Source organism: Neofelis nebulosa, chromosome 8, assembly GCF_028018385.1.
Source record: "Neofelis nebulosa isolate mNeoNeb1 chromosome 8, mNeoNeb1.pri, whole genome shotgun sequence".
NCBI classification, from domain to species: Eukaryota; Metazoa; Chordata; class Mammalia; order Carnivora; family Felidae; genus Neofelis; species Neofelis nebulosa.
Window position 1 is genome coordinate 36,519,666 of NC_080789.1, and position 25,907 is coordinate 36,545,572.

Below are 25,907 nucleotides of genomic sequence, written 5' to 3' on the forward strand. Positions count from 1 at the left end.
AGCTCAGGTCATGATCTTATGATTTGTGGGTTCGAGCCCCGCGTTGGGTTCTGTGCTGACAGCTCAGAGCCTGGAGCCTGCTTTGGATTCTGTGTCTCCCTGAATCTCTGCCCCTCCCTTGCTTGCGCTCTGTCTCTGTCTCTCTCTCTTAAACATTAAAAAGAATTTTTTTTAAAACGTAATTACAAGTATTTTATTTATATATGTAAAAGTAGTTAGAATTAAGTTTTTTCTTCTAGGTTTAAAAGAAATATACTGAGGTTATTTTTTTTTCCCCCACATCCTTGGTTTATCTCTGCCAGCTTGAGAAGAAATACTATGACTGCATGGGTACAGAGTCAGAACATCTTAAGTTCAAATACTGGCTTTTCTTTTATTTGTGTAACCAACACAAATTACCTGAGTTTCATTTTCTTCATTTTGTAGGCCTCATTTGAAGACAAGCTGTTATAACATATGTAAAGAACTAAGAGTGCTTGGCACATAGAAGTAATTCAGGTAATTATTAACAGAGAAAAAAATTAAAATTATTCCATAATTTTATAAATAGGCAATTGAACTTTATACATGCACCTCTCAGATATAACTTGATATTAATGCTACAGAAAAACATCCTCAAAGTTTTAAAATCTTTTCATGCAATGTTCCCTAAACTTCAGATATAACCACCTATCATTTGTATTATTACTTACTTGATGTTTTTCCAAATCATCTTTTCTTCCTTCTATCCCCACCTAGAACATTTAGATGAGCTAGTTATATCTTTAAACTATAAACAGAAAAATAAAATTATAGGTATTAAAGATTATCTCTGACCTCCTAGAATTATCTTGTATCTGGCCAGTGGTGGTGGACCTCACTTTGGTAATCAGTGTTCTGAAGTTACATAATAATGTATGTCTAGAGATCATTTTCCTAATAAAAATTCCTAACACCATGCAGTTTTTTCAGTAGTTTCCAAAGCAGGTAGATTTATAAACATTGAAGATGTTAAAAAGAAGAAAGAAAGAAAGAAAGAAAGAAAGAAAGAAAGAAAGAAAGAAAGAAAGAAAGAAAGAAAGAAAGAAAGAAAGAAAGAAAGAAAAAAAAGAAAAGAAAAGAAAAGAAAAGAAAAGAAAAGAAAAGAAAAGAAAAGAAAAGAAAAAAATAAATAAATCTAGGTTACTGATTAAAAGTTAAGTACAGGACCTAATAGGAGCTTACATGATTCCCAAAAGCTTCTAAAATTCATTAATAAAAATGGGCATTTCGTGCCAACGATATACTAGGTTCATTATTTCAGGCTTTGGTCATAAACATCTTTAAGAGATATAACTGTAACTGAGGATATGAAATGTGATTAATAACTGCTACTACCACGAAGGAGTGATATTAGGTTACGTTAACTGATAAAACTGAGCAAAGCACATTTCTTTCAAAACTGAAACAGAACAAGAAGAAATTTCTGTATATCAGAGAAAATTACGGAATAAAAACAGCATATATACCTTAAAAGAAAAACTGTATTGTCAAATAGTCTCTAAACAGTCCATGAGAAAACTTGGCTTTTTTCAAAACTATGTAAATAAACAGAAAAAACAAAACCAAAAACAAAAGTTTGCTCATAAGGACATATAATACCAGACACATTTATAATATTACAGGTGGTAAGATATTTACCTTGGTGCATTTTATTAATGATTGATCAAAAATCAATGGGTAGCTCAGTCAGTTAAGTGTCCTACTCGTGGTTTTGGCTCAGGTCATGATCTCACGATTTGTGAGATTAAGCCCCACATCAGGCTCTGAGCTGACATCGTGGAGCCTGATTGGGATTCTCTCTTTCTCTCTCTCTCTGCCCCTCCCCCACTTGCACTCTCTCTCAAAATAAATTTAAAAGTTTTTTAAATAAAAAAATAAAAATAAATCAATGAAGAATTCACTTCTTTTGAAATGTAGTTATTTAGTATCAGAATTCTATCAAACACATGGACTTTATAATCCAATATTTTATAATGATTGGTAACATTTCTTATGGAATTTAAGCCTCCCCATTTGACCTAACAGTTAAGTGTAGTTTAAAAAACCTGCCATATTAATAAAAAATATTTTGGAACTATATATGGCATTTATGCTACATCTCACTTATAAATAAGGGGGGAAAAAACATTTTGTTAATAACCACTTTTCCAGCAAGGATTTTTCATTTGGATTTGGGAGGTCTCTCCATTCCGTAACAGTTCAAATATACAGCCACAGAGGAAGTTATAAGATGCAAGTTTTAAATTACATGTAAAGGGTATTTGTCTAATTGAATAAATTTCTCTTCTCAGCAAAGAGTAAGCCTAGATAGATACACTTCCTTCTTCTTTCAAGCCATGCCAGATACCACCAGGAGGTAGGTAACCTGAAACTACTGGCTGTAGGTTCTTTAAGAAAAAGAAAGACAAGCTCAGTGAAGAGGTTCTGGTTGTTCAGTTTACTCTGTCCTCTGAAAATCTGTGGGGAATGGGCACCAGAAGAAAACTGGTCCCTTATTACAAGACAAGGGGTCCCTGTGACAAAGTTACTTTCAGATGCAAAAAAAAAAAACACAAAAAAAACCAAAAAAACCCCCAAAAAACATTGGTATACATGTATTAAACTGATAAGGTTCTTTTTTCATGAAATAAAAATACTGCTAATCACTAATAAAGTAACATCACATAATTTAGATGAGGTGGACATGGGGAAAGCCCTTGTAGGCGTATCTAGGTATACTCATTCAAGTAAAAAAAAAAAGATGGAAATACGTATTTCATGAAAAATTACAGTAATATACAGGGTGAAGCAAGAAACAGTAGAAAGCAAGTATCAGGGAGAGTACAAACTGGAGAGGGTGTGCCCCATCTAAATGCATTCCAGGTAAAAACAGAAAACTGAACACTATTCACGTCAACACAAAACACATGCTGACCTAATTTAGACCATAGGCCAGGAGGCTGAGATCCTGGTGTTAAAGTCTGGGAGTTTGAATACAAGGTAAATGTAGGAACAGGAAGTTAAACCGAGCTCACCTTGTCTACTTTTTCTTAAAAATCTAGATTTTTTTTTGTTTATTTTTATTCATTTTCTATTTTTTCTGTCTGTTCACTTAGATTTAGCCAGTACAAAAGATTTAGATATAACCAGAATACAAACACATATTAAAAATTAAGTTGCCAAGTTAGTTTGATACTATCAGTATTACTTCATCCATTGAAGATAAGCAGTAGACATCTTACTATGTCTGGTCCCTTCCTACAGGGACTTGGTCCTCCTCCCAACCATTCTAACCATGGAGGCCCTGCCAAAGGAGGTGTCCTACTGCCCCTGCCACTCTGCCCCATGGTTCACTCAAGAGAGGACACACGACACCAGAAGGGTCACTCAAAGATCTCTACCAGGATTAACAGAGACAACAAGGCAACCCCTTCTGAGATTGAAAAGGGTCATGACATTATGTCTATAAAGGTATACAAGTTGTCTTTGCAACTGACAGAGCCCCACAGGAAGAGGAATGAACCCAAAGGAAACTGGATACAGAAAATGGAGACAAATTTCTGAAAGGTAAAGCACCTGGATCTAATTGTGCCTACATTTAATCAACTCCAGAAATTTTCAATTATAGGAATGAATAAATTCTCTTTTGTGTTTAAGCAAATTTAGACCAAGTTTCTATTACTTGCAAACAAAAACGTGTCATAAATGTAAGAGACAAAGAAGATATTTGGGTTTTGCATGTATCCATTAATATCTTACTGCATCCTCTTTCCAGGGAAAAACAGCAAATTTTTCCCCAAGGGATTTTTCTAACCTGACATAGACAGATACTCTGACTTAATTACCAGTACCTTTGCAGGGGGAGGGCTGTTAAACCACATTTTCTTATTTGACAACTCCCCAGATTTACTACACGTTCTATACATACTTTGACACAAACAATTCTGTGATAATAATGAAAATATTGATTATATGAAGTATCACACATAGCAACCTTATTTCCTGATCCCAACTAAGAGTTAATGGAACGAACTTCAAACAAACAAAACTGAAAGCTTTTAAACCAATTTTTAGGTTATATATGAAGTACCACAGTACTTCAAGAAAATTCAACCATACTACATCAATAGACACGAATATTTGGGTCAATGCATAGGCCCAAAACAAAGAAATCACAAATACTAAGCACCTACTAGTCTCACAGGCATGATTAATGAAAAGACTGTTTCAGAAAAACAGCTATCATCATTTCCATTTCCAGCAGTTAAATCAATAGTCTCTCACCACAGGTTTCAAAGATGAAGCAAACCAGAGAAAGTAATGCATACTCACAAATTATAAAGCATGTCAGCCATGTTGCTACGGTAGTACAAAGCATTTCTATAGGCGCTTTCAGCTTCAGAAATTTTGCTCTGACTCTTCAGAACATTTCCAAGGTTACCCCATGCTGCCAAGAAGAGAAAGAAGTATTCAGGCTGAGCGTCAATCCAATTATACATGACATAATATCAGGGCGTCAGGAAGTACCACAGGGAGAGAAAACCTCCATAAAGCATTCTTAAGAAGGAAAAATTTATTTCCTTTATAATCCAACATTTCATCAAACCAGGAGATTAAATACAATCGAAGTCTTAAAAAAATTAAAGTAATTATTATGTCTCAAAGCTGATATACATATGCAGTTCATCATAAGGCCAAGAACAATGTTATCTTAAGATCATCTACAAAGACTTCAGGCTCTTTCAAATTTCAGTAGGGGTCTGCATGGCCTGAAATTATTATAAACTTACTGAACCAGAACTGTAAGAAATCATCTTAAAATAAATAAAGATTTCCATTCAAATACGATAAAACTGAAAAATGACATAAGAGAACAGCATATAAAGCAAGATAACTAAGATCAAAGCTATAAAGAGGCTTAATCATCAGAAACATGACACTTCTTAAAACAGTTAAACATATATGGTTTATTCAGATATAATGTTCTTTTATATGCTCCTTGTTAATAAATTTATTTGCAGGAAAGCCAGTGTCTCAGTATTTTCACACATAATACTTTTTTTTTTAATTTTTTTTTTTTAACGTTTATTTATTTTTGAGACAGAGAGAGACAGAGCATGAATGGGGGAGGGTCGGAGAGAGGGAGACACAGAATCTGAAACAGGCTCCAGGCTCTGAGCTGTCAGCACAGAGCCCGACGCGGGGCTCGAACTCACGGACCGCGAGATCATGACCTGAGCCGAAGTCGGCCGCCCAACCGACTGAGCCACCCAGGCGCCCCTCACACATAATACTTTTTAAAAAATCTGTGTTTTGGGGTGCCTGGGTGGTTCAGTTGGTTAAGCGTCTGACTTCTGGTTCCGGCTCAGGTCATGATCTCACAGTTTTGTGAGTATGAGCCCCGCATCAGGCTCTGTGCTGGCAGCACGGAGCCCTGCTTGGGATTTTTTCTCTCTCTCTCTGCCTCTGTCCTGCTCATGCTGTCCCTGTCTCAAAATAAAGAAGTACACTTTAAAAAAATAAAAAATAAAAAAATATGTGTTTTCTGTATGCTTTTTCTTTTTCACCCCAAGTAATCATGATGTTTCAACATTCAAAAGACCAAACCTACACTATTAACAACTGTCTGTACAGTCTGCAGACTTAGGACTCAAGCCTGGATGCTTCTGCTGCCTTTCTTCTTTACCGAAAGGAGAGGCGGTATTGAGTCCTAAAACCAGAGTCCTTCCCAGGCAGAGGGCAGGGATGAGAAGGCTTTTGTGTATCAAGAATATACTTATTTGGATAATTACTGACTTTATCTGAAGAATGAAAGGGGTTTGGCAGTATCAATTTTTAATGAATAAAAAAGTGTAGAATCTTTTAGTAATGAAGTTGCCTGTGTGCCCTGCTAATTTAACACTGTGCCTTAATTTACTCGTCTGTAGAACAGTTAAAATAATTAGTATTTCATGGGTCTTGTGATAAGGATTAAAGGTGTTAAGACACGTGGCAAACACAACAAATATTTGCTATTATCATTAATATTATTGTGATCGGTGCTCTTTTGCAATTTACCATTGCTTATAGAAACAATGTCAAATATAATGCATTATATGCCATTATGTTATCTACAGAGAATAATAATCTTCTATATTTGGAAAGTCATATAACTCCTTTTTCCTCTGATGGAAAACAGAGGGAAAGCACTGCACTTACAATTACTCATCACTTAATAATGTCACATACCACACCACACCCTTGAAATGGATCGTCTCACTGAGCTCTCAACACCGACCTGTACATAAATACCCCATCTACTCTGTGAGTGAGGAAACAGACTCAGAGACACTAAAGAACTTGCAAAGTTAAAACAAAAGCATTAGAGCAGGAATTCTAATCCAAGAGTGGTGGCTTCCAAACTTTTTCCACCATTCACCTAAGATTTTCATACCACATTTCATCTTTCACTGCAAACCAATTTTCACACACTACAAATCAGACCTTGGCATTATGAATCCATGAAAAATTGAATCCTTAAGCTGAAAGATAAAACTTAGTTTTAAAATACTGTCGAATTAGTTTATAATATTGACAGTTTATAATACTGAATTAGTTTATAAGTTTATAATATTGTCAAATTACTTTATAATATCCAATAATATAATATTGGAATAAAATTCCAATACTAAGTTCAGTAACAGGAAATATAAAGTAGCAGGAAAAGCATATAGTAAAGTAAGTTATAATTATCTTCAAACTTAATAGGTATAATGTCACATGTATTTTATATTCAGTCCTGCTTCTCCTACCATCACCATTACCAAATTAATAAAGTATGGATCTATGGAAACTTCTAATAGCCAGGTTGTTTTCAACCCACTTCACTTCTCTCAAAGTTCTGCTTTGATTGTGGCATTAGTGAATGAAAGTATATTTACATTGGAATCACTCCACAGCAATGCCTCCAAGTATTAATTTAAGCATCAGGAAAGCACCATCATAATACTATCTCATCCAACCCATACTCTTGGAACACAAATGCTGAACAAAAAACCAATAGCAAAGAACTGATTTGAATATTTTAAGGCATTTTTTTTTCAGGAACTTACATCTCAATTAAATAATAAACTAACAAGTGTTTCTCTTTTTAATAGTCAACACACATAGAGTTATGCTCAGAATATGTTTACTGAGTTGGTCATTTATTCATTTATGTACGTATCTAATTATTAAACAAATATTTGCTAGCACCTAGTCGGTGCCCGGAACTTTATTAGGGGCTGGGTGCACAGACCCACACATACATACAAGTTCTCACCCACGTGGAGCTTATGTTTGAAGTGGCTTATGTGAAGAAACTTATGTGAAGAGGAGTGGGGAAGGAGGACCACACCAGAGAATAAATGGGTTAACTTCAGATAATGCTAAGTGCTACAAACAAAATAAAACAAAGCTAGGTAGACTGAATGAGGCCAATTTATACAGATATCTTAGACACGGGGAAATGTATGTGATATCTAAGGACTAAAAGATAAGGAGCTCAGCCTTACAAAGATTGGTGATGCCAGATAAGGGGAATAGTAAAAGCAAAGGATCCAGGGTGGCTTCCACTGGGACAGGCAACAAAAGAGATGGTTATTTCAAAGTGAGAATACAACTCAGAATTAAAAACCACCAGCAAGGTTATCTGTGGCAAAGCCACAATGTAATACCATGTTTCTTGTTCTTTGTCCAGATGGAAGCCTCTCACATCTTTATGATTCAGTCATTGCCCTAGGTGACTGGGACAAGAAAAAGAAAATTCCCAAATTAAGCATATACTTGTATTTATTTATTTTTTTATTTTTTTAACGTTTATTTATTTTTGAGACAGAGAGAGACAGAGCATGAAAAGGGGAGGGGCAGAGAGAGAGGGAGACACAGAATCTGAAACAGGCTCCAGGCTCTGAGCTGTCAGCACAGAGCCCGACGCGGGGCTTGAACTCACGGACCGTGAGATCATGACCTGAGCCGAAGTCGGACACTTAACCGACCAAGCCACCCAGGCACCTCAAGCATATACTTTTAAAATAATTTTACCTACTTATGGAACAAAGAGGAAGGAAGGAAAAAAGTGGGGGAGGAGGAGGGTAGACTTTGATGTCCTGAACTCATCAGACTCTCACCACCAGGCTGTTTTTTTCTATTATATATTACACATTCTTACAGAATACCAACTTGAGACAAGATTACTTTCAATCCATGATAAATGAGACAAAGCAAGATTACTTCATAATTTTACTAAACAGAAAAAAGAAAAAGGCCAGTGTACAACCCAAGAAACACCAAAAACATCCCTCTCTCTTCCTAAATGAATGGCCTCTTTATCCAGTCACAGAATTGATTCAGCATCCAATCTAGAGAACACCCTGCTTCTTTAGACGCTCTCCCAAATCACCCAACCAATATTCAAATTCTATGACACAACCTCAGGATGCCCATGATGTGGTGTTCTCTCAGTGCAAGTAGTAATTAAGCCAAATTCCTCACTACCACTGTGTTCCTGATGGTCTTAGGCTGAAAGGCATCACACTCAAATATAAAAACAATTTCTTTTCAAAATCCGCCCCCCCCTTTTTTTTTTCCCTCAAGCTCATTTATTACCTGCATACCAGTCTCCTCTTTCAGTGTTAAAGAAGAATGGGCAGATCACCACTACCTGGCTTCCTGCAAAGTGGGCAGGTCACCTTAGGGCAAACTACCAGCTCAAATATTTGTCTCAAATTAGCAGTGAGCATTCGGGTGTCCCCCAAATCATTATTTTCCTTACTCATAAGTTTAAGGCATCAAAATCCCTTTTTTCTTAAATAACTGTTCTTCAGTACTGTGTTTACCAAAATACATTTTAGGTTTTGGGTGTTTGTTTGTTTGTTTTTTGGTGTAAAAACTGCTGTCACTATTTCCACACATTCAAATTTAAATATGATTAATTATTGCATCACTGCTACAAAAACTCAATGCTGGGGCGCCTGGGAGGCTCAGTCGGTTGAGTGTCCAATTTCAGCTTAGGTCATGATCTCATGGTTTGTGAGTTTGAGTCCTGCATTGGCTTCTGTGCTGACAGCTGGGAGCCTGGAGCCTGCTTCGGATTCTGTGTCTCCCTATCTCTCTCTGCCCCTCCCCTGCTCACACTCCATCTCTGTCTCTCAAAAACAAATAAACGTTAAAAAAAAAATTAAAGAAAAAAACCCTTAATGCTAACATAAAGATCACTTCTAAATATATAAAACTATCTTATAGAATATGACCTAAAATTTAAAAATTCCACTGGGGTCAACTAAATAGTAATTCTTTTCATAAAAGTGATCATTTATCGTATTTCAATAAAAATTTTTTAAAAATCAATGAATTAAAAAAACATTTAAAATTTAGCTATCACAGATATGGTTTAGAAGAAAACACATTGAAGTGAACTATAAACAGTATATTTTAGGAGGGCTAACGTCATGATTTCACAGCTATATAATTATCCTAAAGACTTAATCAGAGTAGCCATGGTTTTTTTCTTGTTGTTGTTTTTTTTTTTTTACTTAAATTTGATCATATCAACCAAGTCAACTTTTTTTTTATATCAGATCAATTTTTAAATGTAGCTAGTCTGAGTAATTGAAACTACCCAAACTATCCAAACTTGAAAAATATGGAGAAATATTCTAAGGCTCATGGGTAGGACAATTTAACACGATTAATATAACAATTAACATTAATTTTCCCAAAATTAATCTATAAATTCTAAGTAACTTCAATCAATATTTTTGCATTGTTTATTAGTATACTCAGAAAATGTATTCTAACCACAATCTAGGAGAAGTATAAAACTTGAGTTTTATACCATATTTATCATATGCAAAGGTAAATTCCAGATAGCTTTAAAAGTTAAATGTGAAAAGATAAAGCTAACAAGGATATGTAAGAGAATATCTTGTGGGAGGAAAAGAGATTTCTTAGAAAGACCTTCAAATATAACTCAAAAGGTTTAAAAAATGATGAATTTGAGTATCTCAAAATTAAAGACTTCTAATTATTGAGGGATAACAGGGACAAAGTTAAACATGCATTAATACATTAGGATAAGATATTTCAAACATTTAAATAAAAAGAAGAAAAAAACTAACAAAGCAACCAGAAAAAGATAAAAGTTCTTCCCAACAGAGAGGGGGAAAAAATGGGCAAAGGAAATGAACATAAATTAAAACAAAATAAGTAAGTTAAAGCATTTTAACTAATATCCAAATACCTTAGCAATCCAGAGAAACATAAATGAGAACAATGAGATTTGAGACTGGCAATATTTAGAAAACCGGATAAAACCAAGTACTAGTGGGATTGTGGGGGAAGGCCCAGTGTACTATCTGGTGGCAGTGTAAGCCTGAGACAGCCATCCTGTTGGGCCATTTGACAGAACTCAGTCAAATCAACAAGATTCACCAAATCCAGGATAAGCCCTAACCAGCAATCCCATGGCCAAAGAAATGTTCATCGAAGAGAACACGTAAAAGGGTGTTTAATGCAAGCCTCTTAGTGTGTGGAAAGCAATCAACATGTCCATCATGGGAGTACCACGTGGGAAATAAACTTCATGTATTACTATGCACAGATGAGAACCAACAAACGCCATATAAACACTGACACGTGAATGGACCTTAAAAAGCCAACAAGGAATCAAAATATCAGGTGCATTCTGTGTCACAACACTAGCTATAAATGTTAAAAATTCATCTCACCCAAAATATCACTACACATTTTGCAAAGGCATACTACAAATCTAAGGATGAAAATCAAGTACATTAGAGCAGTTGTCTATGGTGCAAAGGGAAGATGAAGTTAGGAAGAGTTAATGGGAATAAACACATGAATAAAAGAGAGGAAACCTGAAGGGATTATCCTGGTCATGATCAAACTGGCCATGAACCTAGGAATATAATTAATCTAACTGTCTACAACTGGGTTAGGTGGAGAGGGGACACAGGGGATATGGAGGGGAGGGAAGGAAAGGAAGGAAGAGAGAGAAGAAAAATTAAGGTCCCACATTCTTTTAAAATAGAGACAGGGTTATCCTATATCCTACTTAAGGAATAAAGAGTTTTAACATTCACAAACTTTTTCTTGTACTAAGACAATCAGAAACAGATGTCTGGGATTATCTTCAAATTTTCACTTGGTAATTACACTTTGGCCCAACAGAACTAAAAGATCTTACATTTTCATTAATATTTAATGTCACTTACATTTTTTTTTACATTTTTAGGCCTGTATATTTTAGTGATGCACTCATTTCATAAATGTACTTTTTTTATTTTTTTATTTTTTTCCCACGTTTTTTATTTATTTTTGGGACAGAGAGAGACAGAGCATGAACGGGGGAGGGGCAGAGAGAGAGGGAGACACAGAATCGGAAACAGGCTCCAGGCTCCGAGCCATCAGCCCAGAGCCTGACGCGGGGCTCGAACTCACGGACCGCGAGATCGTGACCTGGCTGAAGTCGGACGCTTAACCGACTGCGCCACCCAGGCGCCCCATAAATGTACTTTTTTTAAAAGTACAGTTTTATTGAAATAAAATCTCTGAAATTCATCCAAGAAATTATGATGAAGCCTAAAAAAATATCTCATTGCTTTTAAAGTCCATATTTTAATAGGGTACACACATGAAATCTAATTCACACTTTAAACTCTGAAGATAATATAATAAAGCTCTTCTTTGAAGTTCAAAAAATGTTAATTAGTTATTTCTAAAATCTCTATGTAGTTTTTAAAAGTTCTTCCCAATAGCATCTCAAAATATTCAGAGTATTCATCTTATTTTGTTATTTTACAAAATGAGTGTTATAGGAAACTGCTTTCATTTGAGAGAACTGCTGTCTCATCTCATGGACTTACCCTGTAGTACTCTCAGCCTATGCAGAGGAAAAAGTGGAGGGAAGAGGAGGGAGAGAAGAAATTTTAAAATAGATTATGATAATAAAGATAATAAGAGTACTTCCATTATTTAAAGCTTACTATATGCTTTGACAGTGTCCAGAACTTAACCCAATAAAAACCTCTGAGGTATATTACTACACCCATTTCATTGATGAGAAAACAGGAGTTTAACTCTCTAAGTAGCAAAAAGTTATTGACAAGGCAGATCCAGATGTTTCCATGCATCAGAATCTACTTAGAGATAAAGCTCTTTCACACTGTCAATATTGAGTTTGAATATAAAGTAGAATAACCTATTATAATACTCAATATTTTTACATATTTAATTGAGGGACTGGAGTATAATATGAAAACAAAATAAATTATTCAAATGAGTCATCAGTCCTCAGAACCACTAGGAGCAAAAAAAATCCTCCAGGAACAACAAAATAAAGCTATCCTGTACCCATGTTTCATAATGTATTTTTCATACCACAGAAAAATTAATGCCAAACAATATATTAAGTGTTTTACATTTCTTTGGGAATATAATTTTAAATGTCACATTTTCCAGTTAACTTATTGGCAATAGAACATACTCTGTAAACAAAAGGTTGTTGCTCAAAGATGCTGGGGACTCGGGTACATTTATCAAGATCTTGTAAGTGCCCTGAAGATGCCTTGCACAGAACAGACATTTAAAAAGCATTGTTTAACAAGCACATGATTTATTCGCCAGGACTAAGCATACAGGATGATTACATGAAGGGAAAGCAAACAGCTACTTCTCGATATAAGAGAATCAGCTTTAGAAAATCTGATCTATGAAGTTATCTTATTTTTGAAAAGAAAACAAAATTTTTCTGTTGAAATATCAGGAAGTGAAGTAGTTAGAATAACTCTTAACATCTCAAGGGCCCTTCACATTGATATTCAACTGCATCTAAAGGGTATCCACTTACGAAGAAACTTGACCTTAATTCACAATGAAAGCTCCTCTTGTACTTAGTCCACAATCTGCCACAGTTTATTTTATGTTCCTTGAAAGGCAGAAGAACAATTAAATATTCCCATCTTGCTAAAGTTGTTCTAAAGAGAAAATCAAATGTGAGCTCCCTCTAGAAATGCTAAGTGATCTACAGCAATAAATACCTCCAATTTTTTTTTTCAAAACCCTCATTCAAATACATGGTATTTCTAAGTTCACAGACTAAATTCAAACTTACACTATTGCAATTTCCTAACTCTTGACAGATTTCACAAAATCCATGGAGGAAGATTTGAGCAATTTTTTCAAGGATATTTTCACTTTATACTAAAAGTCTGAAGACATGTATACTTACTTATCATAAAGGTTAAAATAATTTTCTTATGACTTTGGCATACAGCACTCTTCAAAAAATTAGCTAAGATGAACGACTCCCTTAATATTATGATTTAAATTTAAGTTACTTACCACTCAGGTCTACAGAAGCAATCATGCCTGAGAGTGATCATATCAGCATTTTCATTTCACTGGTGCAATGATCAGGGTCACCAAAATCATTAAGGACACTCACTTTGGACTTCTGCCCTCAGCTCTAACTTATTTTTACCTTAGAACTTTAATATAGCTCTCTAGACTTATCTCAAAACTTGAGTTCTATGTAAAGATCTGGCAGAATTGAAACATTTAACTACAAAAAATAAGGTAATAAATGCTCAATTTTGTTTCCTCCAATATGAGTTACCTGTTTGAAATCAGAATGCTACCACCAAAAAGGGTTAAAAAATTGAAATCTTGCCAGTTATCAAAGCTGGACCAGGTGCAAAATAAAATAAATACAGTAGTGTCTAAAGTGTCTGGTAAGAATTATGTCCATTCAGATGACAGGCCTAAATGTTGTGTATATATTAACTCTTAATCCATATAATAAAGAAGATTATCATCAGTTAATACTAGATGAGGAAACTGAGTCTCAGGGAAGTCAAGTGACCTGTATAAACTAATAAAGGTAAAAGTTATGTCTGTCTCATTCCAAAGCCCTTGCTTATAATCACTATGGAACACAGGACTTTAGGTAGATTCCCCAAAATGGGATTACCAAAGATATAACTTAAGTATCATTTTAAGTTATAAAGGTTAATTATGTTAAACTTTCTCACTTTAAAGAGGGGGAAAGAAAACTGCCAAAGGAGAATTAAAAAGAGCCACGTAACTGCATGGAACTTGCAATAAATGCAATATATATATAATATTATGTGTGTGTGTATATATATATATATATATATATATATATATATATATATATATAAATGCAATATATACATATATATATAATATGTATATATATTTTAAACTACACTCCTTCCATTAGTAAAGACCATAAGGGAGTCAACATTTGTAGCCTGGGCTTTTTACTAATTATTGATAGTCACTCCAGGGAAATAAAAGTCCTTGTAAGACGATAAGAACTTATTTTTCCTATAGTAACGAAACCTTGAATTATTACAAGAAAGAACATATTAAGTGGGTAAAAGAAAAGAAACTGTCTAGTTAAGATGTAAAGTGAAAAAGCAGACATAATGTAAAGACTATGATTCATAGGATACCAGAATTCATACCATATACTTTTATGTAATTCTAATTATAGCAATTTTATAATATGCAATTATTTCCTCTTAGTTCTTTATCTTTAGTTACTTTGGATGAACCTGAAACTAAATTTATTCCTATAAAGAAAAAAACAAGTATTAAAAGTGACATGGTAAAATTTAGTAGTCCAATAACATGTTAACACTGTCCTGAAAACATTGTTAGTCACTATGATATCTATGTGCATAGTACAATATCCACATATAAAATTCAGAGCAGGTTTTTGCATTTCAACACATTTAGAGTTGTTCCTTAGCATCTAAGCATCTGTCATCTCTACCACATTCCTGACACTGATGATGGGCCACCCCCATATCTATAGCCCAGTGTCTGTTACCAGTTCCACTCGTGATCTGCGCTGCTGCGTCTCCCCTGTGCCTGCCTTTATTCATGCACTTCTCTCATCTGTGGTCAGAAGTTTTCCCATGGACTCTCCATTAAAACAAAACAAAAAGGGGCGCCTGGGTGGCTCAGTCGGTTAAGCATCCGACTTCAGCTCAGGTCACGATCTCGCGGTCCGTGAGTTCGAGCCCCGCGTCAGGCTCTGGGCTGATGGCTCAGAGCCTGGAGCCTGCTTCCGGTTCTGTGTCTCCCTCTCTCTCTGCCCCTCCCCCGTTCATGCTCTGTCTCTCTCTGTCTCAAAAATAAATAAACGTTAAAAAAAAATTTAAAAAACAAAACAAAAAATCTGCTCTATATCCCTTTCTAATGGCAACGTGCTGTCTGCAAAGTTTCAGAATAACTAACCCACAGTACTATAATAATATCATAGTAAATACAACTGCATTTAGAAGTGTAATGAATTTGGAAGCACCTAAACCTTGAGTTTCTCTTCAGATCTTAAAAACAGACCCTTTTGAGCCTGTCACACTGTTAAAAGTAGACAACAAAAACACTTGGTGAATATATAATCCGGCACACCACATACAGTGACCCTGTTTACATAACAGGCTACTGATTCAGTGCAGGCTTTTTAGAAATTCCTCAAATCTGACTGATCTCTCATGAAGTCAGACTGAGACTGTGAAGTTGTTCAATGGGCATCTTTAGATTGATTATAAGGAGTGGCTGAGTTGCTTCTGATTTTGTATCAGAAAGAGAAATGTCCCAAAGAATCCCTTGCTGCTATCATGAGTGCCATTGTATGAGTCTGGCTCAGGTCTGAAAGATGAAAAATGCTTAGGAAAGCCAAGAGTTTTTAAACAACTATATCAAGAATCCTAAACAACTCCAGGGGGGAGAAAGAGAATCCTTTTATTTATTTACAAGGGGATCTTTTGTTCTCCTTTTTAAAAATTTTTTTAAATGTTCATTTATTTTTGAGAGAGAGAAAGAACAGTAGCGGGGGTGGGGCAGAGAGACAAGGAGACACAGACTCCAAAGCAGGTTCCATCCAGGCTCGGAGCTGTCAGCACAGAGCCCAAGGTGGGCTCGAATCCAAGAACCTTAAGATCATGACCTGAGCTGAAGTCAGCTGTTTAACCAACTGAGCCACAAATGCATCCCTCCTTTGTTCTCTTAAAATCGAATCTCATAATCTGCTTTATCTCATAGTGAATCCTGTCATCATTGAATGATGATGCCATCAAATGGCCCAGGTTAGTTTCCTACTAATGGTCACTAAAAGAATTTTGATGTGGAAATGTAAAACAAAATACCCCAAACCAAAGTTTTAGTAGAGTCCTGTTACCAATTAGATCTGGGTATACTCAAGTAAATTACTCGAATCTTCCATTTCTTATTAGCAATAGTAAAAGCTGTAATTCAGCAAGCTTGAATTGTGGGCCACACCCTGGCCTGGATATGCTACACACACCCTGTGTGGTACTGCACACTCACTATACAGATCAGCAACTTGAGTTTCAGAGGGGTTGTGATAACACTATAAGAATAATGAAAACAGCTATTAAGAGCCTGGGTTAAGATTAGGTCCCACACCTACCTTACTGCAAAATCGGCACTTTTTGCCATGCTATTTCTCCTTAAGCATTCTGCCTCTCAATTTTTCATCTGTGAAACAGGTGTAAAGATGCTTGCCCAAGTTAAACTCCAGCATGACTGAGATGATGAAATAAGATAAGAGATATGTTTTCTGAAAAGTACATTATTATGGAAAAGGAATGGTATTTCATTATCATATTAGAAACATAACCAATTAGATATACACTTTTATAGGACGTCTCCTATATTCAGGATCTCTGAGTGTGCCATTGAGAACTATATTGCCAAGTAAATCCAGGCCAACAAAAACAAAACTCAAAGTTTTGAAAATCGTCAAGTTCATATGTTATCCAAAAAAATCTGCTTCTAAATAAAAACATAGTACATCTCAAATATAGTGTATCAGGACACTATTTCATACCTTACATTAGCCTCTCTATATTAATTTTTGACAGTCACTTTTATCAATTCAGAAGCTAGTACTGAACATTGCAAAAGTAGAGTTAATACTAGGGAAAAGGGGCTTTAAAAATATAATTAGTAAAAATACAAATTTCAATAACCCATAAAAAATATTTATGCATGCTAATAAGAAAAAAAGAACAATTATCTATTGAATATGAAATTTCTAAAAACACTAATTACCTTTGCTATATGCACAAATCTTGGGCAACTATCATTTTAAAGTATTTTCCTGTACTTTCAGCTGACTATAACAACAGAATAGAGGGAGGTTAATTGTCTTTGCCTTTTTTTCTGTACAGTTCATGAGATAAAGTTTCTTTAAAAAGGCTACACAGCAAATACTTCAGGCATTTTTGTATCACTTGAAAAACATGATATTGAAACGAAGAATGCTATTTCTTGTTTAACAGACTTAAATGTACAATCCAGAACACTGTACTTCCAAACAGTGAAAGCAATCTATTACACACAAGGGTAAAATAAATAGGAAGAATCTGAAGGGTTGATGCACTAAATGACATTATCACATCAAGTGAGGTATATAAGAAAGAGAAGGGCTGGTTTAGTCTTCCTCCAAAAGTTCTAATCTTAACTAGCTGGCATCACAGCAGGGGATTCTCAGAGGCTATTACAGGACCTTTTGCAACAAACACATCCACTGGGCACATATGAGTGATTAATGAACATTACGACCTATATGAGATGATTAGATTATGTGGTTTGGGGGACATAAATCTGTATTATTTTTTCCATGAGTCTTAAAGTAATATTGACATGCAAACCAATTACATGCCAAGTTGATTAAAACCCATAGAAAAGCTATATTTTTTAAAATTTTTAAATATTTTTTTTAAGTTTATTTTGAGAGGAGAGAGAAAGCATACACGTACACAAGTGGAGGAGGAGAAGTGAGAAGGAGAGACAGAATCCCAAGCAGGCTCTGCAGCATGTGGGGCTCGAACTCATGAACTGTGAGAGCATGACCTGAGCTGAGATCAAGAGCCGGACACTTAACCAATTGAGACACGAGTGCCCAGAGAAGCTGTATTTTCCTATCAAATAATCAGAATTGAGGTTAGGATACACTTTTTAAAATCCAACCTTTTAAGTTAAAACCTCAAAAGTAAGTATCTACTCTAGGTTCAATTTGGGAATGAGAACCAGTAGCCACAACCAAAGCATGATAGGCCTCAGAGCAAAGCACCACATAACCTCTTACTTCTAGAATCACATCCTAGAGCAGAGAGGCATGGCACAGGAAGGACTTTAGGGATGGTATTGCCTGCCCTCAAAAATGATCTAAAAATCATTATCCTAATGTGGAACAACAAAAGATACTTTAAAGTCCCGTATCACTGCTTCCGAATAATAGAGTTTCAAAAGCAAAAGTAGTCTCAAATACATCATTTATTATTTTTAATTTTTTAATGTTTATTTATATTTGAAAGAGAGAGAGAGAGCAAACAAGCGCACAAGGGGTGGAGTTGCAGAGAAAGAGGGAGACACAGAATCTGAGCTGTCAGCACAGAGCCCAACACGGGGCTCGGACCCACAAACTGTGAGATCATGACCTGAGCCGAAGTCGGAAGCTTAACCGACTGAGCCACCCAAGCGCCCCTCAAATATATCATTTAGACTGAAGATAAGAAAAATACAGAATACAAAGATTTGTACAATGTCATTAATTAATATGCTCATATTTTCATTACATAAGCCCAGAAACTCACTTCTACTTTAAAACTGTTTCAACACTCATACAAATACAGACAACACTATTCAATCTTAACCACTAGGGTGAACATGACTTGAAGCCAGCCTTGGAAAATATTCAGATTATTAAAAACAGAGTTAAGTAGAGAAATGAGGTATTGTATATCAGTATTGCACACCACCAAAGTGTATTTGTAAGACTCAGAGAGTAAGCCAACTGATGAAGTAAAAACAGATAATCTATCAACGTATCAGACCTTCTGGTCTTTGCTGGTCGCCTCATGATATATAATTGAAGAAATTTACTCCCTTTCCCCAAGAGAAGAGAAGAAAGAAGAAAAACGATTTCTCGCATTTATTTTAGAAGCTCCCAGTTGCAATACACAGAGCCCCAAACATTATAAAACTGTGAGCTTCCTCTCCCATCCAGAAGAACTGCACTCACAGAAACAGTGCACTGACATCTCAGTAATCCCTGTTTTTGTCAAAATGTGACTCTCAGCTGTTTTACTAAATATCTCATCCAGTTCCTTCTCTCTAAATTTAAAATCCCTAGAAAGTTTCCTAATTAACATGTATGTCTACACTCCTCCCAAAAAAGATATTAATGTTGATATTTTAATATAATATCCTGCGGCGTTTTACATAAAAGAATTGAATTATGCTGTTTAAGATGACTGAATGAATGTTCAGAGTGGCAGCTAGTATTATTGGGAATTAGAATCCTAAACTCCTAAACGTATGACACAATAAAGCCTCTAATATAGCTCTGCCTTCCAGATGGTCTTTTTTTTTTTTTTTTAATTTCTCTCTACTATTTAATCAAATTGGATTATGGTTTCTTACTTGGAAAACAATATTATTATCTTTTAAATCAAAACTTTTAATATGTTTTATCCTTATTTAATTTTTAGTATGCTAGTTAATATGTATATTCCTGCTAGATCCCCCTGGCTGGTAATATTCATATTCCAAAATAACATACAAGTTTAATACTAATATGCAAAGCTAAAAAGATGAGATTTTTAATTTAATACCTGTATGTAAAAATAGGGCTCACACTTTGTCTTGGCCATCTTCCCAACAGAATGATATATAAACATTCTCCTACAACTAACCCTTTTTCAAAAATTATCATAAGAGTTGGAACATCTCAGATTTTTCCATAATCCCGTGAGACTTAACTGAAATCTTTTAAATCCATGATCACCAGTGATGGGTGGATAGGGGTATATGCGTAATAGAGGCTAAACTAAAAAACATGTTCTGTTTGCTTTCTTAAAAACCTGCAGTATCTGCGACATTATCTGTAACTTCTTATTACAGCAGGAAACAAATATATTTTACCCCTCTGTGATTTATAACAGTTAAATACCTCTAATTTCATTTTGTATTAGATAGTGCTCTGATACACTTGTCAGCTTACTTTAGTAGCTTGGTTCTCTTTTGTTAAAAGAGAATTTAAAATTTCAAAAATACTAGTTTAAGACTAAACAAATGACTCTATGCTCAAAAATAACTTGTAATACAGCTAACCATTTCTTAATAGATGCCAGATTTGAAATCCTTTCTCAGCCTCCCCATCCTGGCAGCAGGTGGAACGCAATGTCCAGACATCCCCTCCTTGTACAGAATGCATAAAAATGCTAGATCAAAAAATAAAAATATTTGTTAAGGAATGTATTAGTTGGTAGGAAAGTTAAGGGGAATCCCTAGGTCTAGAAACTGCTTGCAAGCAGGAATCCATAAGGGTAAACAGCTCTGAGGATGTCATTCACTCTGCATATGTGACATTATGATGAACGAGGCCTTGGGCTTTAATCAGCTTTAAGTGAGAGTTCAGATTGCAGAAACCACATAAACTCAAGCCCCTGAAAGCAAACAGCCTAAAGAGATGAACTAGACAAAATCAAACAAACGAGCAAAAAAAAAAAAAAAAAAAAAAAACAAACCTCAGAGGAGAAGGCAAATGCATTCTCTGTCAAAAATATTTGGACAAACAGAAAAAAAAGAATAAAAAAATTCCCTGGGAATTCCTATACATAAATCCACCTTCACAAAGTTTGGGGCAACACAACATCTGTTGTTCAAATCCTCTCAAAGTAAAAATATGTTTTAAACTAATCTTGCAACAGAGATTTCCAAAAAGATAGTGTGAGAACATTATGTATAGCTTTGTGCAAATAAATTTGAAACTAGTTAAACTGAACAAGATCCAGGAAGAAAAAAAAAAAAAAAATCCTGAAATTGATCCAGAAGTCAATCTTAAATGTTTTCAAAATCATGGAAGAAATGAAGAAAGTAGAATAAATTATGTCCACCTGTAAACAAAACCTCAGGCTCAGCCAGGTTTGCAGGCACATTCTGCCAATTATAAAGAAAAAGGTAACTCTAGTTTTACTCAAAATCTTTCAGCAAACACAAAAGAATACTCCCAAACTGATTCTGAAAGATTAATTGATTCTAAAACCAGAATATGATAGCACAAGACCCGAATTGCCAATCTCATTCAGGAACATGGGTAAAAAACAAACTTAGAAGAATATAAAAGTGATAACACATTATAATTCCTGGGTTTACTCCACGAATGCAAAGTACATTCATTAGAAAATCTATTAATATAAATCATCAAATTAACAGATTGAGGGGGGGAAATCTGTGACATTATCAATATTAATTCCTAAAAACAAATCTTAAATTAGAAATAAGAAGAAAACTCTACAGATAAAAGCATCTACAGAAAAACCTGCAAAATGCCCATAATTAATGGTGAAATACTAAAAACATCCCTTTTTCAAGAAGAATGAGACAAAAAATTTGCTGTCGTCACTTCTGTTAAACATTGTAATGGAGATTCTAGCATAAAATAAAAGAAATTAATCAAAAGAAACAAAACTGAAAAAAGACGAATGGGGGAAGGTCTTCAAAGATACTGGTCTAATGTGTTCTTAACTGTGAAATGGCTACTTGTTTTGGTAGTATTCTTTAAACAGTATGTATACACATTTCTCATCTTTTCAGATATATTTAGGAAAAGCAAAAATGTTTGCATTTTAAGTATTAATCACAAAAACTAGTATGGAAATCAGAATAATTTAACTTCATATTTGTTTTAATAATATGCTAGTTTGAATTCCTTTGAAATATAGCCACTGGTAAAATGTATTCAATCTAAGGCAATGTTAATTATAGGTTTTAGAGTTTTCAAAAGCCCATAAAGATTCTAAAAGTTTTGTTATGGATAATTTTAAAGACAGGGTAAGTAGTGTGTCACCTGCTTCATATTGTGGTCCAGTATTTTTTTTCCCCCATACAACTGTACTTGGGGTCATGAGAGCTGGAACTAAAGAAAAGATTTATAGGTCACTTCCGTTCTTAAAAGCAAGGAAACCTGATGCTTTGGAACGTCTGTAGCTACCCCATCCCAACTAAAAAGCAACCACTGATTCCTTCAAAACTCAAATGTTTTAAACTGGCCTTATTTTCTAACAACTTAACATATTTATTTTTTTTAAATACTTTGGTTGAGCTAATGAGACATTTTCATTTTACTCTTGCCACTCCCATTATTTTATATTTTAATTTTCTACTCAAGAGAGAAGAGATGGATTGAGGTGAAGCCATATAGAATTTCTCTACTCTGTGGAAGCCTGAATTAACTTTGTAGTATTTTTCTCGCAATCAGCCTTTCCTGGTGCTTTTTGCTAGCTCCCTCCTATCAGATCTCTCTGTTAAAAGTGAAAATCTGTATTTTACAGCTTTTTAACCCAGGCCAGCTGGTCTTAAGTAAAATGCTACACTCATTGCCCTTCCTGACTTTACTGCTAAATTTTATTTTTTATAAAAATTTAAACCCCTTTTAAAATATTTTCATCTTACTTCAGAAATAACAAAATAAATTACCTAAGAAATACGGGAACATTTACTATACAATTTCAGTGTTAGCTGTTTAAATGCTAGCAGTTCACCACAATTAAAAAAGACACTCAACGAGAGGTAAACAAAAACTCAGACCATAAAATCTACAATGAATTAGTCAAGTTTCACATGACTTGAAGGTTTAGATTTCACTTAAATTATGAGTTGTTTCCTACGTAAAATGCTATTCCCTCAACACACTTGCTGCTTGAAATCAGAAACTACATGGGGTTGAAACAGCACTATCAGTTTTACATAATTCCAGGAAGAAAGAAAAATTGTCAAACTCCGTATGGCTGCAACAACTATTTTCTATCCTTTTCAATATCAAAATGGGCAGTGTTTGTCATGTGCATAAAGAGGAACTGAGTATAGAACCCTTGGGTAATCACCTTTAGAGTTTTAAATATGTGTGTCATTAAATATACATCACTTATATCATTTCACATTATTTACATTAGAAACAGACATTAAAACAAACTTTAGCTTTTGGACAAGTTTTCCTTGGATTAACCCTGTTTAATTGCTCCTATTTTTCAAGAAATTATTTTCAAACAATTAAAAATCATAGTCATGTTGTTTAAAGCAAATTGATAGTTAATAAACTCTCCTAAGGAAATTACTTGATTTTTCTAATCTGTAACTTAAAAAAATTTAAATGCCTTTGGGATACCAGATATGCCACCTATCTGCTATCATTCTTTAAGTTTATGTGTTCACTGATCTGTTTCTGTATAATAACTTTGCTAGTCTGTGCTTATGACCTTAATGAATAAAGAAGTGAGCAAGTAGTTGGTTTTAAGGAAGATGGTGATGAGCTTGAGGTACTGGCAAAACATCCAAGTGGAAAAGTTCCACGTGGATAAGATGTCATGAGGAAAATAATTTAGAAATTCAATTACACATTTACCAACCCCCTACTATATATACCAGGAAGTGTTCTAGAATCTATACAAAAAGGAAAATAAAGGCAATCTTTGGACAGAACCTTGAGAATGAATCAATTTAGGAAAGAGGCCATCCTATAGAAGAAAGAGGTGTGGAAAATGAGAGAAAGAAAATGAAAATTGGATAGTGCCTTCAAAAAAGCCACAGTAGCAGATCGATGGTACCCAATTCTCCAGAGAGCCAAACATATGGGGATTTAGAGAAAGCCAGAGGCCACGAAGAAGTGTGGTCATACATGTAACCACTTTTAATGAATTAAAAAATGTTTTTTTTCAAGCAGATACTAATCAATATGGTTTCCAAAATATGTTGTTTTAAACACACACACACGCGCCCGCATACAAACACTTTCAAATATTATGTGTGTTGCTCCTTAAAGCAGTCATCAGAGAAAATTTCCTCTTTCCTAAGCACAAAAATGCAAAGAGTCATTGTGAAATCAGCAAACTACAGTAATCAACTATGTCTAGTATTTTCCTGACATTATCAACCACATAATGAGACAGGACTTGTGGTTTACATAGTCCAAATCAGCTATCATTTCTCCACTATCCAGATTTAAACCATAAATTAGCAGCACAGTCACTACGACAGGCTTCACCCATCATCATTTGCATCCAATCAGTTAATGACTGGCAGCTGTCTACAGGACCCATTACTGAAGGCAACAGCTTTAATGTATAATGCTTCATGAGGCTTCAAATCATATTCTGTTAAAGCACATGGTAGACTGAAGTGCTCTAAAATTTGCAAAAGCTTTCAAAGGAGGGGGAAAAAATAACTCAATGAAATAACTGTAATCTCTGACAACCTTAAAAAGGACTGGCTTTAAAGGGTTTCTAATCTTTTGCTAGACTCAAATAACAGGAGACTAAAAAAAAAAAAATACCTAAAGGAAGATCACTACCAGTCTCATAATTCCTAAGGAAGTAATCATAGCCAGCATTATTATTAGCATGTTATAAATAGAAAAAAATAAAGAACCTAGTTTTGCCTTGTATCAAAATGGAAGCATATGGCACGGAAGGGACTCATGGAATCCCAAACTACCTCCATTTCCAATTCTATCCCTCTTATTATGAAGTATATCTCAGTTCCTTATCTATCAACAGCATAATATTTAACACTTTCACCTTCTTCAATGCGTATAGATCGTATCTCTAAAACTGATTATAAATTCTTCAGGGAGAAAGACTATGACTTTAACATTTATTATTCAATATATTCATTACAGAATGCCTTCTCTTCTCTAACAGGCAAGAAAACAGAAGCAGGGAGGTCAAGTGAGAGGCTTTTAGTAGTAATCCCACGAAAGATGATGGTGGCTTGGGCCATAGTGGTAGTAGTAGAGTAGTGTGGTCACACATGTAACCACTTTTAATGAATAAAGTGATAAAAAGTAGCCAAGTTCTGGACATATTTTTAAAGACAGAGCCAAGAGGAGTTGCTGATGAAGCGGATGTCAGTGTTAAAGAAAAAGAAGAGGTATGGATGACTCTAAAATGGTGGTCAGAGTTGCTGGGAAAATGGAGTTACCATCAACTGAGATGGTCAAAGCTGTAAGTAAAACAGGGGTACAGGTGGTGGTGATGGGGTTGCAGGGCGGGAAGAGGGGAGGGGTACAGGGTTCAGGAATTCAATTTTTTTTTTTTTTGAGAGAGAGAGAGAGCAAGTGGGGGAAAGGGGCAGAGGTAGAGAGAGAATCTTAAGCAGGCTTCACGCCCAGCACAAAGCCAGACACAGGGCTCAATCTCACCATGGTGAGATCATGACCTGAGCTGAAATCAAGAGTCAGATGCTTAACCCACTAAGCCACCCAGGCACTCCCCAGGAATTCAATTTTTGAGGTTTCAAAGGACTCATAATACTAGTCAGTGATATATTCACTTAACTAATAATATTGAGAGCACCTAAATATTACTTTAGCACTTCTCAAGTACTAGGAAGGAGACAGGAAAATATATTGGAAACCAAGGAAATGCTTCATAATTGTTTTACTGAGTGAATGGATGAAGAATCAAGCATTTTAACCATGTCACCAAAATAACTTAATCAAAATTGGAATTATAACTGTTAAAAGTATATTAGCCAAATATATCTAGAAATGTATCTGGAAAGTACCTAGGAGTTTACAAAATGCTTTTCCACCTATGCTGGGACAGGGACAGCATACTCTAGCATCTGAATATCTGCTCCTCCCTCCCCCTCCCCACCCCCCACACACTTCTTCAAGAGTAATGAAATTTGGCTGGATACTTGGCTTCTCAGGAATAAGATAACATTTTCCAGCCTTCCTTGCAGCTAGGTGTGGCCAATAGTCAATGAGCACACATGGTGTGTGCAATTTTGTGATACACTCTTAAAGAGAA

At 35.0% G+C, this 25,907-nt stretch overlaps 1 protein-coding gene and 1 non-coding gene across 2 annotated transcripts in view; both read right to left on the reverse strand.

The window, feature by feature from the left end:
* Positions 1 to 25,907, reverse strand: part of TMTC2 (transmembrane O-mannosyltransferase targeting cadherins 2) — a 402,871-nt gene that overhangs the window by 180,777 nt on the left and 196,187 nt on the right. Inside the window, exon 4 of the mRNA XM_058741891.1 lies at positions 4,333 to 4,447. Coding sequence (XP_058597874.1) covers positions 4,333 to 4,447 — 115 coding nt within the window. The remainder of the gene's footprint in view (positions 1 to 4,332; positions 4,448 to 25,907) is intronic.
* Positions 8,663 to 8,808, reverse strand: LOC131484101 (U12 minor spliceosomal RNA). The gene has a single exon (XR_009248023.1). It is a non-coding gene; the product is annotated as a U12 minor spliceosomal RNA (small nuclear RNA).